Consider the following 22,330-nt stretch of genomic DNA (forward strand, 5'->3'; position numbering starts at 1 on the left):
GTGATAGTATCAGTAACTGCTGCTGAGAATATTGACAGTGAATTTGATGATAGTCCTTCATGTATAATCTTCCCCCTTTTAACAACTTGATTGAAACTCCTATCTGCATACAGAGCAGCAGAGGGCATTCCCTTACTCAGATCCCTACAATGAGTCTAAAGTACTTTGAGTGCTCTCATGGCCTGGGAGAGATATCAACCATATTTCAAAGAGAAAAAACACTTTTAAATGTCTATTAAAATGTTGATACAACCATTTGTAGAGAATATGTCCATTTTTTCTAAGAGGACTTACATGAATATTTTTCTTACACAGTAAGCTGTAAAATATTTCAGATTTTGTTGTTAAGTGCTGAAAAGCTGAATAGGCATTTACTAACAGTATGTTTAAGCCTTGGTTTCAAATGAGGCTATACCTTTCTTTAGATACAAAAGACCAAATTATTTCAAAGAAAAACTGAAGAATTTACAATAATATATCCACATGCTAAAGGTGCAGATTTACTTAAGCAAACAAATCATGAGAACTGTTGTCTGCCCATCTCCTGCTACCCAACAATGTAGACTGGTCCCTTCTATACTAGTCTGATTTTAAGGACTGCAGAGTTGAACAGTATTTCAGGTTTGACTGGTGGTGAACTCGACAGCAAAGAGTAGCAGCCCAGAGGCAGAGTACAAAGAAGTATAATAATTTGCTGAGAATAGTCAGTTATGCCTGAGTTACGGACAGGAGCAGTAGAGACTACCTGGGCACTTGTACCCAAGTTGAACAGATATAAACTCACACCTCTCTTTGACTATGCTAATACCTAAGCAGCATGTGCAACATTAACAGCTGTGTATGCCATGATGTAGGAGACTTTCATTTGCTGTTCAGCATCCTGTCCTAGGTAAACTCTGAGCTAAATCTTGTACTTGACATCAATGCTTAAAAAAAGAAGTGTTCAGAATAACACATTCAAAGCCCAGGATGTAGAAAAACATTCATGCTGCGTCTTTGCTATAATGTGATAGCTGAAGCAAAAGGAATTTCAGAGGGGGGAAAAAATTGCTCACAAAGATCACAAAGTACCTTTCTATTTCAAGAAAGCAGCAAAGGAAACCATCCTCTTCAAACACGCTATTTGTGCCTACTAATTATTATCTTCAAGTACACTCCCCCTGGTGGGGATGAAAAGGTTATACTCTGAAAAGTGAGATTCAAAAATGGTATTCTGATTCTTGCCGTATTTCACTTTTCACCCTAATTGCAGAGTAGCACCGGTATGCTTTCAGCTCATTATTCTCTACAGAGTCCTGCTAATGGTATTTCATCTACTGCCTAATTCTACAGCTTTAACATGGAGAAATTCCTTTCAAATTCAATACTGATAGAGAGCAAACAGTAGGTCTGCCTCTCTTTTTGTTTAGCTGTTCAGTAACTGGATAAACATTAACCAGCTGGATAGTGCAATTATAATTTTTTTTAAGGTACTGTAAATGCTTGCAACAGCATAGTATCTGGCAGCCTCACAAATATTAATGAATGCATTCTTGTTCCACTCACGCTATTAAGAATGATTAAGTACTTTCACAGAGGTCATGCAGAAAATGAATGGCAGAACCAAGCACGGAAGAAAATCCAAAGCCTTTTTTACTAAGAGATACTTTCTAAGACATCCCACAGCACAAACAGAAATAAGAATAAGAAATACAATTAGTGGAGGAATTGACATTAGGTAGTAATTATTTACTATGAGCATGAACATACTTAGATATTGTTTCCAATGAACTTAGCAAACAGCTTGCTCAACAAGATCAGGAGTAAGGATTTAGGATTTGGTTTAAAAACACGTTAAAAAGTAAACACTAATATTGCCCTCTAGGGAAATTATCTCTACTAATTATTTGTCTACAGCTTTCCTCAGTATTGCAGTATAAATTGCATTTGTAAACATCACTCCACTGTTCTTAACAAGCAACTCAGCCACTTATAGGAATTTCGTACTAAAATGCATTAGAGCAAAATTAAAGTTTTGAGTTATTATTGACTCTCTACAGAAAGGACAGAATTTGTACAGATAACAATGAAAAAATCAATATTTGGAGACAAAGATATGGTAATATTGCTGTTCATACATGGGAATGTCTCTGTTAATCATGGAATTAGAGCTAACAAGTCATCAAACACAATAGCTGAGACTATTATTGTAACAGAATTTCCAAGTGTTGAAAGCTATTCAGAAGTGTAATCAAATGGCATGCTAAAAGCTTGCATTAAGAAACTTTTTTTATTTCTGCTCTTAAGCTTTTAAGTTTCATGCTTTTTTATTCAAACCCTATTTTTTACATTATGCACAAATGCCTTGACCTAGAAGTAGTTTATGTCTTAAAAATGAATGCATAAATAATGACAAATACAAACCAATTCATATTTTCTGACAGATGTATTTGGCTTTTACCAAAGCTTAATATTTTTTATTTCAAAGTATTTTTTGCTTATGTTCAGTGGTGACTAGAAAGCTTTATATGTGCTTCTTATTCAAAATACAAAGGTACATATGCTTTAAGGGACTGAAGACTTTCAGCTTTTTCTTATATTGTCTAGAGGGAAAAAAAAGTGTAAGTACTTATGATGGGTATAAGTACTTTCTCTGGCAAGTATTTTTCTTGACACATGCCAGTGAAGATCCCTGCTTGTTCTCCTCAAAATCAGAAACAATACGCCCAACAGGAGATCTGTTTCTTCTTCCTCTGTTTGGAACTATCTTTATCTCCTCTTAAATTGTTTCATTTATTTCAGGTATTTTTCACTTTCTTGCATGGGGTTTTGAGGATCCTTGAAGACAACAGTGTCATAAACATTCTTGTAGTGTAGAAAGATATTTTTAAAGAAGAAATGGTCAATGATATATTTGCTAAGAATAATTATTATCTAGTATTGAACAAGTTATGAATGGGAGTAGTCTTCACCTAAGTAATATGGATTTTTAAATTTGTTTTAATTTTCTTTTCACGTGTTTGTAGCGAAAACAGATGTATCAAAATCAAATTTCTCTCACTGTGAAGCATCACTCACCCACCCACCACATCCTATTGCAGGTCACCGCAGGCCATTTGTACCTCTCCTGTCTTTAATGGTCATGGCTTCTTGGTGTAGAGGGCAGAGATTATTCTTCTTCCTGTTTTAGGCTAGGTTTTTTTAGGTAATTTCTTTTTAGGCAATTTTTTTTTAGGTAATTTTCTAGAAATTATAGGCTCATAACAAATTTGGCTTTCCACAGAATGGCTAGGACCAGAAATGGAAGGGTGCAAGATTTCTCACTTAGGCTGTCAAGGCTGAAGGTATGAACTAGGGTTCAGCTGTGCAAGATACAGCAAGAAAAGGAAATGTAGGAGAAAAATACCAGGTATTGCAGCTGCCTGTGCTGAAATAAAAAGATGACAGACTGGGGCTGTTACGTTGTTCAGCACAGCCACTCAGAAAGTACTCACCAGACCAACATGAGAGACATGTTCCCAACCTGTGGTGAAACCCAAAGCAAGCCTTGCAGTTGCTTGCAACACGGTACCAAGGAACCACAGAGAATGTCATACCAGTAGCCTGAGTCTAGGCCAGGTGCAGAGGTTCTTCTTTTCTCGAGAAATGGATATATTGTGGGATACATGTTAAAATGTATTTGTCAAGAGTTAAAATATAATTTCAGTATACAACATAATTTTTAATACTTATGCAGGTGGAATGTTTGGAAAATAAACTTGTATTTATGACTAACCTTTGTGAAACATATCAGTGTTAGCTACAAACATGTTTGAGGGAAGTTTTCTGTATTTCAAACACTTCAAATAATCTTTAATAAAACCCAGGAAAGGCACATCCTACAGAATAATTTGCAGTCAGTTTTGTCCCTGCTGTATTGCCCTTTCTGTGATCTTGGATGCAGCTGAGGAGGAGGAGGAGGAGGAGGAGGAGGAGGAGGGCTTCATGTGGGGAACCAGAAAAAATGGGGGTTTCAGTGCACTAGCCTTCACAGATCTCCTTGCAGTTTGTACAGGAATCTTTGGCCTCTTCCACTACCACTGTGTGCTTCAGAAGTGCCTTCATTCCAATTCAGGATTGGAAAGGGAGCACTTTTCTTTTCACCTATGCCTCTCAAAGACAAAACAGAAGGAGGGGACTTTTATAATTCCTAGGCATGCAGCCCCATAGGACTCTTAATTAATGCACAACAGGTTTCTGTAACTACCACTAGCCAAGAGGCAAGTATTACGTGCTTCAATATATTAAATGTATGCAAACTACGTACCACTGGTACAGTTGATTGTTTCAGACCAGACCAGACCAGTGCATAAACTTTGTACCAGGTCAGTCCAGCTTCACAGGTGGAAATGGTCACTGTTGCACTGTACAAATTCTGCTATCGTTATGTGGACCTCGCTGAGACGTGAAAGAAAGTGAGTGAAAGAAATGTCATAGGAACAGGACAAAACCAATTTCCTGCTGCATTCTTGAAGCTTGTTCCTCTGAAGCTCCTTTTTGATCTAAACCAAAAGGTGGACAAAGTGCATTTCAGCATTAGCAATCGAAAATCAAATCTCAGCTGAGATTAATTTGCATGAATAATGAAAGCTATTTTCAAGTGTGGCATTACATGTATTTTTTAAAGTAAATGCTTACATTTTTAATTTTCTGGGGCACTACCTATGACATTCTTGGCTTTGTTTTGTGCTTTGAAGTTCAAACGAGTAATCAGCTGGAAATGGTTTAGAGCTCCCTGACCGCTGTGGAAGGAACTGGGGTAGATATTTGGAACTGAGAATTATTTAGTCTGCTGAGCAATCAGGAAGGATATTTTCAGAATAATAAAAAAGACTCATACCTCTGAACAGACAGGATAGAGAAACCTAGAGTACGGATTTTTGTGCCTCTGTCCTGACGAGCAGAGGTGCCACAGCCCATTGGTGACTTTCCACTGGTCTCAGAGACTGATATTGCCATCGTCCAGATCCATGCAACACTGATTTCACTGGACTGCTTTATAATGAAGCAGGGCAATGAAAAACCTGATTTTACATTTCTGCAAAGAAACAGGTTTCCCAGATAAATCCAGAGAAGACGGGCCTGCTCTCAGCCACCTGAAATCGCCGTGCGAAGGCCACCAGGCAGACAAGAACCCACGCTACCGTTTTTAAGTTATTCATTGACATCCTCATCCCGAGGCGTTCGCTGCATGACAAAACGGGGGTGCCTCGTTCCTCCAGCTGGCTGGGAGGCTGCTCGGCAGCAACTCCCTCGCCCGTACAGAAACAAGGATGGTTCGCTCTAGTAACGTTTCCATATGCAAAGTGCCTTGAAAAAAAAATCCAGAAGAAAACAAGATTTTTTTTTTTTTTTTTTTTTTTTCTCCAGATGGTTCTAGTGCACAATCTGGGGCAGAAAAACCGAGGGTGCCCGGCTGGCTCCAAGTGCAGGCCCTCAGGAAGCTGCTGGGCAGAAGCACTTCGGCAGGTGGATGGCTTCTGTCATGGGGACAGGGTGGTGGCATCTGTTCTCCGTGCCGGGGGGCAGCATTTTGGCTTCCACAGGGGAATTATTTTAAAAATAGCCGGCTCCGCCAAGGCACCTGCTTATGGGAGGGTGCGCCAGGCTGCAGCTGGACTTCACCCTCACCCGAAAACTTCGGGGGTGGGGATGGAAAACGGGGCCGGCGGGTGAAGGCCGGCGCAGCGCCTCCTCCCTGAGGAAGAGCCCCGCGGCGGCAGGCGCCGGGCCCGGGGCCGCTGAGGGGCGGCGGCACTCAGCGCTGTGGGGCCGCTGGCGCCAGAACCGGCCGGAGCCGGCCGGCGCTCACCTGCTCCCCGCGCTCCTCCTCCGGCTCCTCTCCCGCTCGGGGCGGCGTGTGTTAAATTACTACTTTTAAAACACATACATGTTTTTTGCTCCCCCCCCGAGGACGGGGACGGGCTTTTTTCCCCTCAAGATTTTAAGATCTCCCCCCAGCTCCTTCCCCCCCGCCTCCCAGCCAACTCCTACCTCCCCTGAGGGGAGGCGGGCGGCCGCCGCCGTACCTGGCGCCCTCTGCCCGGGGAGGAGCGCGCCGCGCCGGCCCCAGCGACACCGACACCGGCACCGGCCGCCGAGCAGGTGGGCGCGGAGCGGGCGCAGCGCTGGGGTTGGGGGGTGCCCGGTGCCTCCGACCCGCCCCGCCGCCCCAGTCAGCCGGCGGCGCCGGGGTCTGGGGCGAGGCGGCCACCTCCCCTCCCCTCGCCGCTAGGGCCGGGGGCCGCGGCGGGCGAGGCGGCCCGAGAGCCGCGGGGGCCGAGACAACTCGGCGGAGAAACTTGCTGCCGCGGATCGTTACCGGCCCCGCGGGAGCGGCCGGACACCGCCGCGCCCCCGGCCCGCTCCCCTCGGCCCTGCGGGCAGCGGCCGGCCGGCGAGCCTGGGAGGGCCGGGGCGCCGGGGGTCCCCAGGCCGTGGGGAGGTGGCTGCTCACAGCGGTGGAGGAAGCGTGGCCGCACCTTTGGTCCAGGATTTGCGTAGTGCTGCTGCTCTTCTCTTTTTCCAAGGAAAGGAAAACGGGCTGTTCTCAGGCGGCGGTGGATAGGAAGAACTTTTTTCCTAGTTTTTGCCCTTGAAATAGATGTGCTGGGATAGGTCTGCTGAGAAAAAGGGGGGGTGAGTAGCAGTCAGAGCTACTGCGTATGAAATACTTATCCCCTGTTATCAGAGGCAATGCTGGAGAAGTGTTGGAAAGAAGCTCTTAAAAGTTCAATAATTAGCAGGGGTAAAAATGAGGCTAAAATCTGTGACATGCATCAGCCTGTTTGCACTAATACAGAGCGACAGGCAATATCTTGGTAGAGGGTAGCTAGAAGGGCTTTTGTTATTTATTCTTAGGATATGCTTGGAGTTTGCAAAGGCATAGCAGCAGTAGGTTATGTCACAGCCTGTGCAGGGAGGAGTGGAGGAAGGGTGTGTTTGTGTCGGTCACAAAGTTCAGTTCTAGGAGTAGGAAGGACACAGTAGGCCAGCATGACTTTTAATTTTTTTTGTTTGTTACTGAAAGTGGAGTATTTCTAAGGTAGTTTTCTGAAAGGTAGCAAAATCTGATTTAGGAGGGAAGACAGTGAGATACAAAGGTTGACAGTTTCAACACAGAATTGTCTCAGGACAGTCTGGATTTATGGGCTAAAATTTGAAAGTGATTCTGCTGGTTCAGCGAGTGAAATATTGCTGAAATTGTGACAACAGTGACACCTGTTATGCGTTCTGCATGAATCGAATTGTTGAACTTCTTCCTGATTCAGTCAGTATTTTCTGTTTCTCCATCTGTATATGCAGCACAAGCTCCTGTTTATTTAAGAATGCGTGTTTGTATATTCATTAATAAAGTCTTTGGTTTGCATCCTTTGTACTGAAAGACGAGCCCCAAGGAAGATGATCAAGGAAATGAATACAGCTTTATTCTGTGATAGCAGTCGGAGCTGGGGTGCTTGATAGGTTTGTGTGCGTGAGGATGGTTCCTGTTCGCTGTGTGGACCTGTGACCCAAAACAGTGCCCTGGCTGGAATGTGCAGGCGGTGTGGACACTGCTGCCACCCACGGCTCGTAAAGAGACATTACCCAGCGTGAGGTGGAAAGATTGAGTGCTTTGCCATCAGTTACCAGCTTCCGTGTACAAGGTAACATACAAGAAGCTCAGTGTGGGACCCTTAAAGAGGTTTGTGTAAGTGTGTTTTGTTTCACTGATAGAATGCTGTGGATGTTTTGCTGTAGATGATGATGACAAAATGTGGGTTAGACTCATAACTAGAAAGAAATTGTGTGAGAGTGATCCTTTGCCTGTAGAAGATCCTGGTCAAGGAATGGGGCTTAGCAACCAACATGCAACCCCTCTTGATGTTACTAAACATTTTTAAGTGTTATCTACAACATCTTATAAAGGTTGGGGCTAGGTGGCATACAAAATTGCACAAAAGTGCCAGTTGCCTGTACCAGCTAAGTATGAAACTTGATTTTTTTTAAAAAAATAAAGGGTATACATTCTGTGAAGACAAGGGTGTATAAATAGTTTGAACAGCTTTGCATACAGAATTTGGTTGCTTAGGGGCAGTTGCAAAACTTAATTCATTAGCTGCAGTGCTCAAGTCACTGCTGGTTTGAGTCTCTTCCTGAAAATGATTGAGGTGCACTTAAGATTCTGATTCTGTGATTGTACTGCCCTGGAAAGAGCAACACATGGCTGTATTTATCAAATCATATAGTATAATACAAAGCAACTCCCTCCTTTTTCCTCTCTCCCCATCACTACCTCCAAAAGGAAATATAAATAAAGATCTTGTCACATCTCAATTTCTGTTACTGCAGTACCTCAGGAAGGGCCATGCTACGATTGTGTACGCAATGACTACTAAATCTGAATTTGCAGAAAGTATTTAGGTAACTTTCTTTTAAACAGTAAATCAAAACATAGCAGTGTCACATCTCAGTAATCACACCATAAAAGTCAGTAGTGTTTGTTGAGTATCTTAACAGAACATAGCATAGATTGTAATAGATGCTCTTTATATAATGCTTAAAAAGAATAATTTTCTGGGTTGCTGAGGTCAGTATTTTGGGAAATTCATTGTCCTCTGAAAAGACCTTGAACTGAAAACAATATCTTAGTCATAACAAATAGAAAAATATTTACATATTTTAAGAGATAGGCATTAAAAGCTTCAGAGTTGAATAACATGATTTACTGTTTTATATTCTATATAAAATAAATACTGATACTAAGTATTGAATAGTTTAATATTAATATTTTAAAATATTCTAGCTCCAAAGAGAAACAAAGCAGTGAAAAGATTGTAATGAAATTTATTTGCGTGTTTGTTAGTCATAGCTCACCTGTAAGAATTACATGATTTTTCAGAAGCATCTGCTTCTGTGAAACCTTTTATTCTCTGTGCTCAGTGATGGGGACAAGCTCTGTTCAGTTATTGAAAGTAAGTGAGACTAGACTAGCTCAGTTCAGCTCTCTTACCTTTAACTTCCATAAGTTACAGATCCTGGATCTGTGTGAGCATCTGCTGCATTATTATGTGGGTATTTTATGCCATTCATTTTAAGGTCTAATAAGATGCAAAGTTGAAGCAGATGATTGCTTTGGGAAAATGATACTAGGCTCTGTTGTGCCAGAATAAAGATTCCTAGCTTCTTCAGAGAATGTGTAAAATTAATATATCAAGAAACATAATAATCAACTATAATATCCAGTAAATTCTTTTATCTGAAAGTCTTCAGTACTCACACTGGGTTACTAGTGACTGCTGTGCAGTTTTGGGGTATAGCTCTCTGGAATGCTTTTACCACTGTTCTTACAGATCTTCCTCAATTAGTCTGTGCTCTTCTACACAGTAGTTACTCTTTTTGAAAGACCGAAGCTTTCTGAAAACTGGCTTATAGTAGCAAAACCATAATGGGACTTCACAGTTGCTTTTTTATCTGTGATCGTTCTGCTTCAGGGTTATCCAGTGACTTCACAGCCAGGATGAACAGCAATATAAACAGTGATGTATTTACAAACAAAAAATGTCTTGGGAGCTTCCAAATAGGAGAGAAAAAGAGTATTTTTAGACAAAATTGTATTCTTTTGAATATGCCCACCTTAATTTGACTTCTGAACATCATTGAGTGAACTCATTCAGTATTACACACATGACAGCTGTAAAGCTGCCTTTGGATTGCTTTAAAAGTATGTGAAACAGCTAAAGAATTTTCGTAAGTTGTGAAAAGTGTGTTTTCATGCCTTGGTAATTCAGACAACAGCTGAAATGGATTTCCTTAAGACTACCAGAAATATCTCTCTCTCAAATAAGATCATGGGGAGCCTGATTTTTCTTTGCATTGACCCTGTGTCATCTTTCACCACTGTTATGAATAGATTATGTATGTAACCCTTTGTGATGAGAATGGTATCATTTTGTAGCCAGCCCAGGCACAGGAGAGCAATGTAACAGCTGTACTATAGCTACAGTACAAGTGAAAATACAGAGTGAAAAGCAGAGGAAAGCTGGACCAAAGGCCCCCACAAGATAGAGTTCACTAAACATAAGAACAGAAAATTCAGCATGAAAGTGCTTGCTCAGTCTTGACACTGCTCTTAGAGATGTCTAAGAAAAGTACCTCCTGTGTCTGCTCTGCAGCTTCTGTGTAACAGATAGGCTATATCTTTTGTTTACACTGTTGGCAACTGCAATGTCTGCCTTGATAAATTAACGTCTTGGCTAGAAATTACAGTGCTTCTGCTTGATTCGTAAGATAGGGGTAAAATGCTTCCTTCTAGATGACAAAGTGAATGAATAGGTTTAGAGATAGTAACCCCTTTGTGTTGGTCCCTTTCATGATCTGTATACAGGTCTGTAAATGACTGCTGTACCATTTAACTTTTTCTAGTTACTATATCATGTTTTACTCTCTTAATTATAAGTAACAAAAAAGGAAAAAAGAGAAGAGCAGTATATGGTACTGGACCACAAGGAAGGTCTTGGGATCTTTTGTTCCTCCTTTGTATCCTCTTGCTTTCCTAACTGGCATAGTTCTGTGCACTGAAAGATGTATATGCACCAGCACTACTGCCTGCATATAAAATAGTCCCAGCAGGTTTTGGGCTTGTGTCCAAGTCAGTTACACTTTTGTTGTATGCTAAAGAAGAAAAATAACACTATATCTGTACAAAGTCTAGAGATCTGCTGTGTTGGTTGAGTAGACACATAAAGAAAATCATGAGGCACAGAAAAGGCAAGCCAGGCGTACGTATCAGGAAAACACAGGCTTTTTTTAGCAACTTATTTTCAGAGGGAATGTTTGCTCCTCTTGGGGATGTATGAATCACTGCAAAAATACCTGTCAAATTCTGCCTAGGATTTGGGCAGAAAGTTGCTTTAATTGATCAGTGGTGTGAGTGCAAACAGCTTAACCCACATTAGTGATGTTAACTTGTGTTGCTGCAACTTGTACTTGCTTATCTTCAAAATTAAACCATAAAGAACTGACCTCAGTTGTACTGAAAACAAAGGAAAAATTAACATAAAAAATAACACGGGATGGCTTAGTTCCTAAATTAGTAAATTGACAGAGGGGGTGGAGACTGTCTCTGTAGTTTACTGTGTGAGTGACAGATGTGGGGTCCAACAGGGCATTTAATGCAGAATGAAAGCCTTTTTTAGCCTTGAAATGACTAAGTAGCAAAGAAATTATGCAAAAGCGGATTGTACAAAATATTCTTGGATCAAGTGATCATGAGTTTACATTGACTTAACAGTAGGATAAATGATGCAGTGCCATGTGGGGATACTTGAGCTTGCTCTGAACAAGCTGTACCAGGAGCTGCAAAGGCCAGTATAGCTGCAGAATGTGTGTACTGTTGTTGCTTTGCTGCTTTCCTCTGCCCAGACGGCTTTACCTGGTTGTTTTTCTCCAAAATTTCAGTCTTGTATGCTGTCCATTATGTGAGGCTTTGTACACTGGCACTAATACTTACCAGCTCTAGTCAGGGTATATCTCCTGGTACCTCCTAGAATCACATTTCTTTTTTTTTCAGAGCCAAATCAGCCTAGTTTGGCATTTCCTTTGTTTTTCTCAGTACTAGCAACCAGTGCTGAGCCTCTAGTATCATCATGCAGAGCTACTTACTTTTGCTCCATATGCAGTGTTTCTTTCCCCAGGGCAGACAACTCCACCTTTTAAATGAATTGTCTCTGCCTTGCCTTGCCTTGTGTCAGCAGCAGGCAACAGGTGAGGTGAATGGTGAAAAGAGCAAAGACAAAGAAGAAAGTGGAGAGGGGGAATGGAGAGACCCGTAAACCACTAGAAAAGGAGATAAATTTTCACAGATGGAATTAAAGAAGGAGAAGGGCCAGATCCAGACTGGCACAAGTGAAAGCTGGGGTCCAAAACCAGCACAAAACTTGACACCATTGTCGGTGGAAAAGCACAAGTCCTCATCTTTCCTCTGCTTGGTCTGATGGTATCAGATACTGGCTGCACTGGTCTTGGAAGCTGATTCTGGTAGCTGATTCCAATCTGCTTGTTCGAAGAAGGAAAATTGTAGAAAACCACTTTTTTTTCCCATGTGTCTATGATAGACACAACTTCAAAAAAATCTTCTATTGCCAGTTAATCCCTAGGATTACTTTCCTTCTTCAGCAGGCAGCCTAGCATTCATTGCTTATGCCATGTGTATGTATCAATCACACTGTCCTCTCTGAATATGACTTTCACAAACAGTTGCAACTGAAGTCCTCTAATAAGTCAAAGTTAATAAATCTTCAGTTTAATAAAGCTCATATTGTATCTTTGGAGAACTTAGTTTTACTAGCAATTCAGAACTAGGCCTACAAATCAAAACATCTTTTTGACAAGGATTTTTTTTTGTTGCAGTTGCAAATGACTTTGTGATTTGTTGTTCATTGTACAAAGTAAAATCGTTGTCCTGAGTAAATGGATATGTTGGGCCAGATATTTTTGCCCATTGCCTTTGAAAGCATCTAACAGTTTTCTGTACAAGAAAGCATATTTACACTTTTATGCACATAGGAAGTTTTATAAATATATCAGCTATGACACTTAAGGGGCAATAACACTTTGCATTTCATTTTTTCAGAACAATGAATGAGTTAAAATACTAAAAATGCGATATTATGGTAGTGTAGCAAGGCTTCCTTAATAACAGAGGGGTTTATATACCTTTTACTTAGAACTATGGAAGACTTACCCTGGTGTAAAGAACATCTAAGATGACATTATCAACTATGTAATTGAAATGGAGCAGCAGTTTCAGCGGGACTGACAGATGAGAGCATGAAAGTAAGAATGTATAAGCATGTTCAGAAGTTGTAGTTTAATTTGTCAGGACATTAGAACTAGCATTTTTACCACTGGAAATAGATTTGGAAGGGAAATTTAGTAATCACAACTTCACTGAAAACCAAGATCAAAGTTTCCCATTCTTCCTTTGCGGTGAGGATTTCTCTGGAAGCTTATTTCTGCCAGTGACTAGATCACACATTTTACAACCCTTATGAAAGACAATTCTTAGAGCATACAGTGTCCACAACCCGTGCTGGGGCTTGATACTGATACTCTTTTGTAGGGAAGAATGGCTCATGTTGAATTGCCAGATTTATTTTCCTTGCATTGCCAGTATTAGACTGTATTTCTTAAGCTGGTAGATATCAGTCTGACATGGCACACATACAGGTTTCTATAAATTTATATTTTCAAAATGGAAAGCTGTGAAAATAGGATCTCTGATGAAATATCATGTGGTTGAAAGTGAAAATTTTAGAATTGAGACATGGATTTTGAAAGTCCTGTAGTCTTCCGATACCCACGTTTGCAAATTTTTTTCATTTGATTGGCATTTGAAAACAGACATTTGTTGAGCTGTGTATAGCAAATATAAAAAAGCAAGATGCTGAATACTGCCGTGTTTGGGGTTTCTGTTTTGATGCTATCTACTTAACTGGAAAGCAAAACTTTCTTTTGTTAGAGGAATTGATTAAACAGATTGAGGAATTTCTTTGGTGGAAGTCATTCGATGTAAAGGTATACTTTTCAAATATCTATATTTACTATCATTCATACAATATATGAATAACTAAATATATTATTTATAATTATGTGAAAATGTACAATTTCATTCTCTGAAGAGACCACAAAACTTGCAGTTGTTGAAACATTGGATTACCTCTACTAAGAGAGCACAAGTGCTGTTCACACTGAAACTCTTAAGGAGTATAAAAGTAAACAGTTGTCTTCAGAATGTGGCAGTGACCTTGAACTTTCACTGAGCTGCTCATTATTTAGCTTAGGCCAATGATTAACTTTGCTAATGACTGTGTATCAAATTCACCATTGTTTATATATCTGGCAGTGAAATAGGCCATGTCTGTCTTTGTGTGGATGATACAGTATATTTCAGGGAAACCCTTTGTATAAATCCTTTCCTTTGGAAAATTATGTCTTTGTGCAAGTCCTAATTGCTTCTAATTTACCTCATTTGTCTTTGGACTCTAACTTACAGTAGGCGTAATATATTTCTTCTTATGTGTCGTTCTTTTCTCTTACTATTTAAAAGAGGATGGCAAATTCTCTTATTCTGCTCCCTTACAGCAGTTAGTCTTCTGTGGCAGATCCCCATGGAGCAGAGGAAGCTACACCCTGAAATAGTCATGTGTGGGGATGTGAAGTCATCTGCGCAGCTTTGCCTCTGACAGGAGGTTTGTCAAGACATAACATTTTAATTTCTAGCCTCAGGACCATAGGGAACCCAGCAGAGATCTGCCCACAGCACACATGGAAGCAAGGCATCTTCAGATTCCTGCTATCTATGCTAGGTCAGCCCTGGCCAGTTTGTTGCAGTGTTACAAGGCTCCTGACAAAATAAGAGTCATGCTGTTTTTTCAGGCAGAAAGGGGATGCAGCCCTTAGCTGGATCAAGCCTGGTGGAAATAGTCCAAGCTGAGGAGAACTTATGTTCCTTGGCTTAAATGCAGGATACTGTTACATGCTGTGAAACAATCCCACAGACCCTGTGCAGACAAATGCTGCTTAAGAGTGTTTCATCAGATATTAAATGAGGAAGAGCCCTCAAGGTTTGTCTGTTTCAATGGAATTGAAAAAGCCAGATTCTGCCTTTAGTTGCAGTGATGTAAATGGCGACTGAGAGCAGAAATTTCTCTCAAGTTGTATACAATCTAGGTACTGCCTGTGGAAATAATGAAAGGCTAGAATTTTCTTAGTCAGCTGTAGAAATATACCTGTGAATATTTTAAAATATGTATGGTAAGATGGCTAATGCATATGAGTGTTTGCCTTTCTTCTGTAAAAGAAGCTTATAACAGTTTAACACTTCTGCACTGCACTCAGATCTCTCAAACACAGCAGAGACTATCAAGTTTTTTGTGGACAGGGTTATTTTGCAGAGGAGAAGGAGACTGTGAGGATACTCAGAGGCTCTACCTTGATTCTTGTTTTGTTCTCTAAACGCAAAAAGTCATTCACAATAAAAACAGTAGAAAGAAATGCAGCATCTGATGCTTAAAAATTACATGGTTTGATTCTGTTATAATTAAAATCCAAACTGGTTTGTTCCAAACAGAAGCTTATTCCAGGTCATTTCCAGTTGTGTGATAGTGACAGCCGAAAAATTGATCTGTGTAACACAAGTATACTCTTCTCTGGTTTTAATCTTCTCTGCCTCTGCGTGTGTTTTGTACTGTCTTTAAAAGATCTGTGGTGTGCTTGTACCAGTGATTTCAGCTGTTCTTCAGTGATGTTTGACAGGAGCAAATGGGGGCACAGTTAGGCTCATTGTCTACTTTTCAGATATTGAAAGGTGAGCAGATGCTTGGTTTTCCTGTGTAATTTTGAAATTCTTCTAGTTTTCTGTTAAAATACAAGGACTTAAAAGCTGTAACTCAGAACAGTATAGTTAATGGGGAAATCATATTTGATGATATGAAAGCTGATTAAAAGTTAAAAATGGAATTTGTGGTCTACTTTTTTTTCTTCAGTTTTTAACCAAGAAAACAAGACCAGTATTTTATATAAGCTTTCCTGCACACCTTTGAAATGTCTACCCCAGCCTTTACTTTGAAGCAAAAAAATCTGTTCCCCAAAGCTGAATTACCTACTTCAGAGCACGCAGTTGCAGTAATTGCAAATCCAGTGGTAATGTGTTGGTTATTTTGCAGTCATTTCTCCAAATTGATTAAAAGGGTTGCATTTTCAATTCTAACCATGTTGTTTTGTATTAATGACTATACCATGTAAAGACCTAAGGACTATAGCCATTAAAAAAAAAAAAAAAAAGCTACTAGTTAAGAAATATTTTTGTGTATAAATGCATATTATGTGCATTTAAGTAATTGTGACTTCTTCCTCTGTCTTTTCCCCTTCTAGATATTGTTCTAAATTGAAGGTACAGTTGTTTCATGCCTTCCCTTTCCACGATGGGTGAAGGCATTTTAGCACAGTCTTTGCAGACAGACCTGTGGTGGTTCTGCTGAGTGTCAGTGTGGCAGGAGACATGTCAGCTGCTGTCCAAAACCCACATTGTTTCTTAGTGTGACTCTGTGCTCCCTGCAGGACTTTGTCTTGGTGTGAGCCCAGCACTGTGGCAGTGACACTTTAGAAGGAGACCTTTGGGAAGCACTTGGATCAGAGTTTGTGTACATCTGTTAGCTGGGCAAGGTGAGACCAAATCTACATAAAAGCTTAGGCAGAAGTATCGAGTTTCCCACAGATGAGTTCAGCACAGGACTGAGAGCAGTCCACGAAGAAGAAAGATCTGCACCGACTGTCTTGTCTGACACTTCAAAATGAAAGTCTGGGTGAAGACTATTTGGGCCTTGAAGAAATTTGGAGCTTGAATTCTGTATTGATAGCTGCACTGTGGTTCTTAAACTCAGCTACTATTCAAGCAAGCAGTGTGAGAAGTAAGGAACAATCTGTGACACCTGAAATTACCAGTTTTAGAATTACCCTTACCAAGAGAACAAAAAAAAGACCAATTATTTTGAGCTCAGAGAGCAATAATAACTTTCACTGACTGATGGGATGACTTGTGAGAAGTAAAACAGCTCAAAAAGCATAACTGTTCCTTGTAAATGTATTTCTGATTTGTAAATCTTCTATTTCACAAAACTGATGCCAGGGAGTGAGAGAAACTTTTGCTTGGTACAAGGTAGAGCGTCTGCAGTGGAGTGCAAATGGGATCAACTAAGAAAGGGAGAAATTAGGCTGAGTGTCAGGCAATCTGAACAATGACAGTTATTTGACTGTGAAAGAGCTTCCCAAGGGAAATAATACAAGCCACATTATTTGGGACACCTAAAATTAGACTTCAGAAAGCCCTAAAAAAAAAAAAAAGGTACAACCTTGCTTTGGTAGGGAGGTGGACTAGAAAAGGCAGGGTTTGGGTTTTTCCTTTTTTTTTTTTCAATAAACTCTGCAATTGTTGGGCCTGATTCTGTTCTGAGTTGGAAGTCAAGGGAAGATTTACATTGCTTTTTGCCTGAGAAAACAGGCTAAACACACAGGCTTCTCCCCTTCACCTATTGCCAACTTTTTAAACAGTATGTTTTTATTTCTGTCCCTCAGGGTTAGTTCAGACTCCTCTTTTCAATTATAAATATGTATATTTAGAGGAGAGGAGAAAGGACACATGTGCCTTAAGGATTCTTTATGGCATTTCCCTCTTGTCTGGCTCTTAATGGGCACTAGAACTGATCAACGTGATAATCCTTTTTTGGTTTTAATTGAGAATTTATTTAGCTTGTCATGTGCAAATACATAACCCTGGCACATTCTGAAGCTATTGTCTGAAATTGCCATGTTTTAGCTAGCAGCTTAAGGGGGGCGGGGGGGAAGAGACAAGTGAAATACAGCCTTTAACCAAGGAATAGAGGCCTCCAAATAACGTGTTGATATACTGACAGTGTTGCAGTCTTCTCCATGTTTTTCTTTAAATACAAACCACGTAAGTGAGATAGGTGCAGTAATACAAAAGAAGTTCTCATAGCCAGTTCTACATATTAAAATATGTAGATTGTGCAGTTATAGCTACATTTTAAGAGCCAATTTCTTTTATTATAAGTTTGAAGATGCCCACCTTTATCTACATACAGTCCTTCTTTGCTGTCAGTGTCTGCTTGCATGAATGACAGCACTTCTTCCAAAGTCTGCTTAAACAAATAGAGCCCCTATGTGGAAAGTGGTTCTTCACTGTGTAGGGATTAGATGTGATCACCTTCACACTGTAATAGTACTGGTATGAAAAAAACATGAATTTGTCTCTGTGCACAAAAGCACACTAAGGTCAGGACATCGAGCCTCTGAATTTGGGACGAGACAAAGAAAGGCACATACACAGAATTTTCTGAAAGATAGTTCATCTGTAGAGGATTTGAAACTGCATGAGACAAAAGCTATAGGGCTATCTCTGGTATTTCGTTTGAGGGCTGTGGGTTATAGCCCCCGGAGATGCACTCTTCTCCTCTGTCACCAGACAAGAGGATTCAGGATAGGGGAGTGGGGTACATGGTGAAGTGAACGCTTCCTCCGCACTGAATTTTGATTTGTAGATGGCCACACAGTTTCTGGTCCTGGAACTTAGGCTGCATCACTTGGAGGAGCGGGTGCAGGGACTGGTGAGAGATGCAGCTAGGAAAGTAATTGCATTTCAGACTGTGACTTCTGAATACCAAGAGCTAGTTCCCATTTCCTTTCTCCCACTGCTGCTCGCCTCCAGTGTGCTTTACCTCCTGCTGCCGTGCACATGGTCTGCCACAGAAGCGTGGGTTGTATTTTTTTTCTAATTTGACTAAGCGCATATTTCCCAATCTAAATCCTTAATGAAGACAAAAGGCCTGTATTGCAGGGTAGGAAGATACTAACCCGAAACATATTATTAGCAGGGAAGACTCATTCTCCTTATGTCCGTATTTTTGAATTACTTAATTGAGGAAAAGAGATATCTTCTGATAATAGCTTTTTGCATAGGGCAACAATGAGGGTGGAATGGTGGAGATGCTGTGATGCTGGCTTTCTTGGAAAGCTTCATTAAGCCATTATTAAAGTGATTATAATAATTTCTGATGCAGATCCAGAGTGCTTTGATTTGCTAGTCCTGTACATACTATAGCAATCTTCCAAGGGAGAAAACAAGTGTTGCAGAGGCTCTGCATGTTTAATTTTTGATCAATCTCCCATAAAGTATTTTACAAGATACAGCAGAAGGAAGATACTCAGATATTACCTGAATATTGCTCATGTACACTAGGTAGGAAGTGGACAAAGCTGTACATACATTTTAAATTTGTTGCCTCTTCTAATCTATCCCCAGCAAAACAGCTAAGTATTCCCCTGAAGGCTGTAACTTGCCTCATTTCTGCCTTGTTTTCCCTCCTCAAGTTCTCCAGATTTAACTGTCTCATGCCACCTGCTTACACAGGTGATACTTCAATTACTTGAGCAAAAGATTTCAGACAGCTGGAAAAGTATGGAGTGCCTGTTTTTTAAAAAGAAGGGAGGGGTGAGAGAAATAGGGCTTGGGAATTGTGGTCCTTTCAACTTAACATCAATTTCTAGGAAAACATCAAAATGAGTATAATGATTCTAAATGCTTGGAGGAGACAGGAAAACAAATTATCATCTACAGAGATGTATAAAGAGCAAATGTGTCAAATCAATGTAATTTCCTGCTGAGATAAAGCCTTACAGAAAGGACAGAAATAGTGAATGTCATATTTTGTGTTATTATAGGGCTTTTGACACTGTTTCACATGATGTTGTGAAGAGTCTCAGTAGACTGCCATGACATGATGGACATAAAACTAGATGTAAAGCCTCATCTGGAGCATTTATCCAAGGGTCACTATCAAAATAAAAGAAATTATCGAGTATGGCTTGCAGAGGTCTCTCTTTGGCACTGCCTAGTACTTTCATTTGCAGTTTTACTGATGAAATATAGGGGTTGCTTGTTAACTTTACAGTAAACAATGTGATTACTTCAGATTGAGAGGGGAGGCAGACATACCAGGGTCTGAGTTAAAGATGAAAATTGGTAAGTGATGCACTGTCATTCTGTGGAGAATTAAAAAAAAAGTATATAGCTTTTGTTGGAAGGTGTAAGTCTTTCTCATCAGAGTGTTACTAAAGAGTTGTGAAAAGTTAACTTTTAAAAATGGCAGGAAAAACACATCGCTTTAATACTTGAAATATCTGGTCCTTATATGCTGTCATTTGGTAACAGAAGCTTTAATTTATAATAGGATTATATCTTCATTTATTATTCAATCATGTCTTTTTTTCTTTTTTATTTTTTTTTCCTTTCCTTTTAACATTGGAGCAAGTCCAGTGAACCTTACAAAGTTCCTTACTCTGTCCTTAGCTTACTCTGGCTTAAAGTCAACAGAGTTTTTGTCCCAGCAGGAGTGTCTATGCGTGGTTGACTGCGATTTGTTCTCTGCAGAATTGCATTTCAGGGCTATGGGCTAGATTAAGGCAAGGCGTAATAGTTAAATCTGGATGGGAGGGCATCTATGCATTTGGTACTCATGGCACTTGTCCAGATCTGTGAGCTTGCTCTTTAGATGAATGTTGTCGTCAGATAACTATAATGAGGCTGTTCGTACTGTAGTTTTGGAAGCAGTGCAGTATAAAAGTCTTCAGTCTGCCGAGAGCCAGAAATCTGGCTGATCTTCAGTTTACAGTGTATAAACACATTCCTCTTCTTTTTTTTTCTTTTTATTTTTCACACTCTTCTCTCTCTCCTCCCTTCCTTTCCTTCAAGGACATAGACTTTGGCTATATTTTTCATAACTGCGTGAAGCTAGAAATCTTAACGGATGCCTGTGCCACCGCCACCACCTCCTCCTCCACCGCCTCCACCACCTTCTGGAGGGCCCCCTCCACCACCGCCTCTGGTAAGATTGACTTTTCATCTCCATTAGCAAAAGCTTAGCTATAGTAGCCAGCCCAGAGCCCATTAGAATTTTGGCGTGGATATTCTTAGCAAATACCTGGGGCAGGTGCTTGTTTTGCTGGCTTTTGTTCTTCTGTTCATTAGAGCAATGGTCTCCAAAGTAGGGTGTGTGAGATGAACCATTGGGGCGCGGGAAGAAAATGTTAGAACTTCAGTCATATATGTGTATAATTTATAAGCAAACAAACAAATAAATAAAATGGGGTGCACACTCAAAAATTTTTTTACTGCTAAGGGTGCGGGATCAAAAAGTTTGGAGATGATTGCATTTGAGTGCATACGGTGAGAATTTAGCATTTGTGAATACTTCTTCAGTCACAGGGAACTCATTTTTGTATTGGTAATGTGCAGGTGGTAAGTGTTAATTTCTCCATCCTCTTTCTTACAGCTTCTATTAAGACTCACAGTGTTCAGCTGTAGGTGTTGCCCTTTCTAGCGCACGCCGTCTTCCTGGGGATACAGCACAATATGCTTTTATATATGTGCAGGAACAATTACTGCTTGTAACGGATCATTACTGTATGTGTCATGAAGTAGAACGTGTGCCCTGCCAGCATTTTTGCAGTAAGAGGAGGATGCTCTGAGTGGAGTTCCAGGGTATTACATTTTCATACCATCACAAGCAATTATTGTACCTATGGTAAAACATGTTTAAGTAATTCCTTGTATTCTGCAATCATTTGTTAATAGCCTGTTTCTGTGTTGAAATTCTTAGACCATTTTTGAAACTGAAAGCTGGCATTGTTATGTTCAAGACATAAAATCTCTCCTGACTTTTTTTCATATATTTTTCTGTCACTGCTGCACTTATTTGCAGTGTGTGTTAGTCCCTGTAGCAAAACAGTACATGGTACTTCAAATGTACTTCAATTTATTGGTTGGGGTTTTTTTCAAGAACTTTATTTCTCCCTTGCGTTTCCTGACATCTCTCCCTGTTTTGCTTCCATGAAGGTCTGTTGATTTTGTTTGATAATGTTCTTAGTGTTATTTTCTTCCAGAAGGAGGTTTCATTGCATGCTCCTCTGCTATTTTGCAGGCTGAACCACTTTGTAAAACTCTCCATGAATTGTGGAGATAAAGAGGAGGAAGATAAAGACAGCACATGAAATAAACAGTGTTTGATTCCTTTTATCATTCTGTTTTAACTTTGGGCACCATAAGCAGTGTTTTGAATTAGCAACTCCTCTGGGCTGGTACACAGCCTATAGTTAGATACTGAAATAAGTGTGTTGAATTTTGTGAGCAACTTAATGCAATTAAAGTCAACAGAAGCTGCAAGTGTTCTTATCCTAATAAATTTAGCTTGGTAAAGTTTCTAGAGGCATTTTTAGGCTCCTCTAACATATGCCAATTATAAATGACTTGAGAAAGCTAAGAGGACCCCTAAGAACCCATATGAACAAGTTTGGGATTTTTTGTTTCCCCTCCTTTTCTGATGACTAAAACCACTACCATGATAGGGTTTTGATATGAAAAGGCTCATACTGTATTTCCATATTTTAGTTAGCTCATTCTATTTCAAATGTGATCTTTTGTGCATAAGACATACAGAACTTAGGGTCAGTTTTATCTTGGTGCTACGATGCAAACTAAATGTATTTCTAATTAATGTCTGATATTAAAGTCTTCCTTTTAATAAGTGCTGACACAAGTAAGAGCACATAAACCAACATAAAAAATTAGTAAAATAACATGGCAGAACATTGTTTTTTCTGTAACAGCAAAAGGATTTTTCCCTGTCAAAACTGATTGAGAGAGAGGGAACTTTGAAAGGATCTGTAGTCTGCCTGGTGAGCAGAAGCGCAGTGTAAG

At 40.1% G+C, this 22,330-nt stretch overlaps 1 protein-coding gene across 3 annotated transcripts in view; it reads left to right on the plus strand.

Moving 5' to 3' along the window:
• Positions 1-22,330, plus strand: part of WIPF3 (WAS/WASL interacting protein family member 3) — a 78,771-nt gene that overhangs the window by 34,737 nt on the left and 21,704 nt on the right. The window contains exons 1-2 of one of the 3 annotated variants that reach the window (XM_074900466.1): positions 6,087-6,123; positions 20,327-20,459. In XM_074900466.1, coding sequence (XP_074756567.1) covers positions 20,382-20,459 — 78 coding nt within the window. In that variant the 5' untranslated portion in view covers positions 6,087-6,123; positions 20,327-20,381. Of the gene's footprint in view, positions 1-6,086; positions 6,124-7,515; positions 7,665-20,326; positions 20,460-22,330 lie in introns of those variants that run through there. The other 2 variants (XM_074900465.1, XM_074900467.1) reach the window with 2 other exon arrangements.

Source organism: Athene noctua, chromosome 2, assembly GCF_965140245.1.
Source record: "Athene noctua chromosome 2, bAthNoc1.hap1.1, whole genome shotgun sequence".
Classification (NCBI taxonomy): Eukaryota; Metazoa; Chordata; class Aves; order Strigiformes; family Strigidae; genus Athene; species Athene noctua.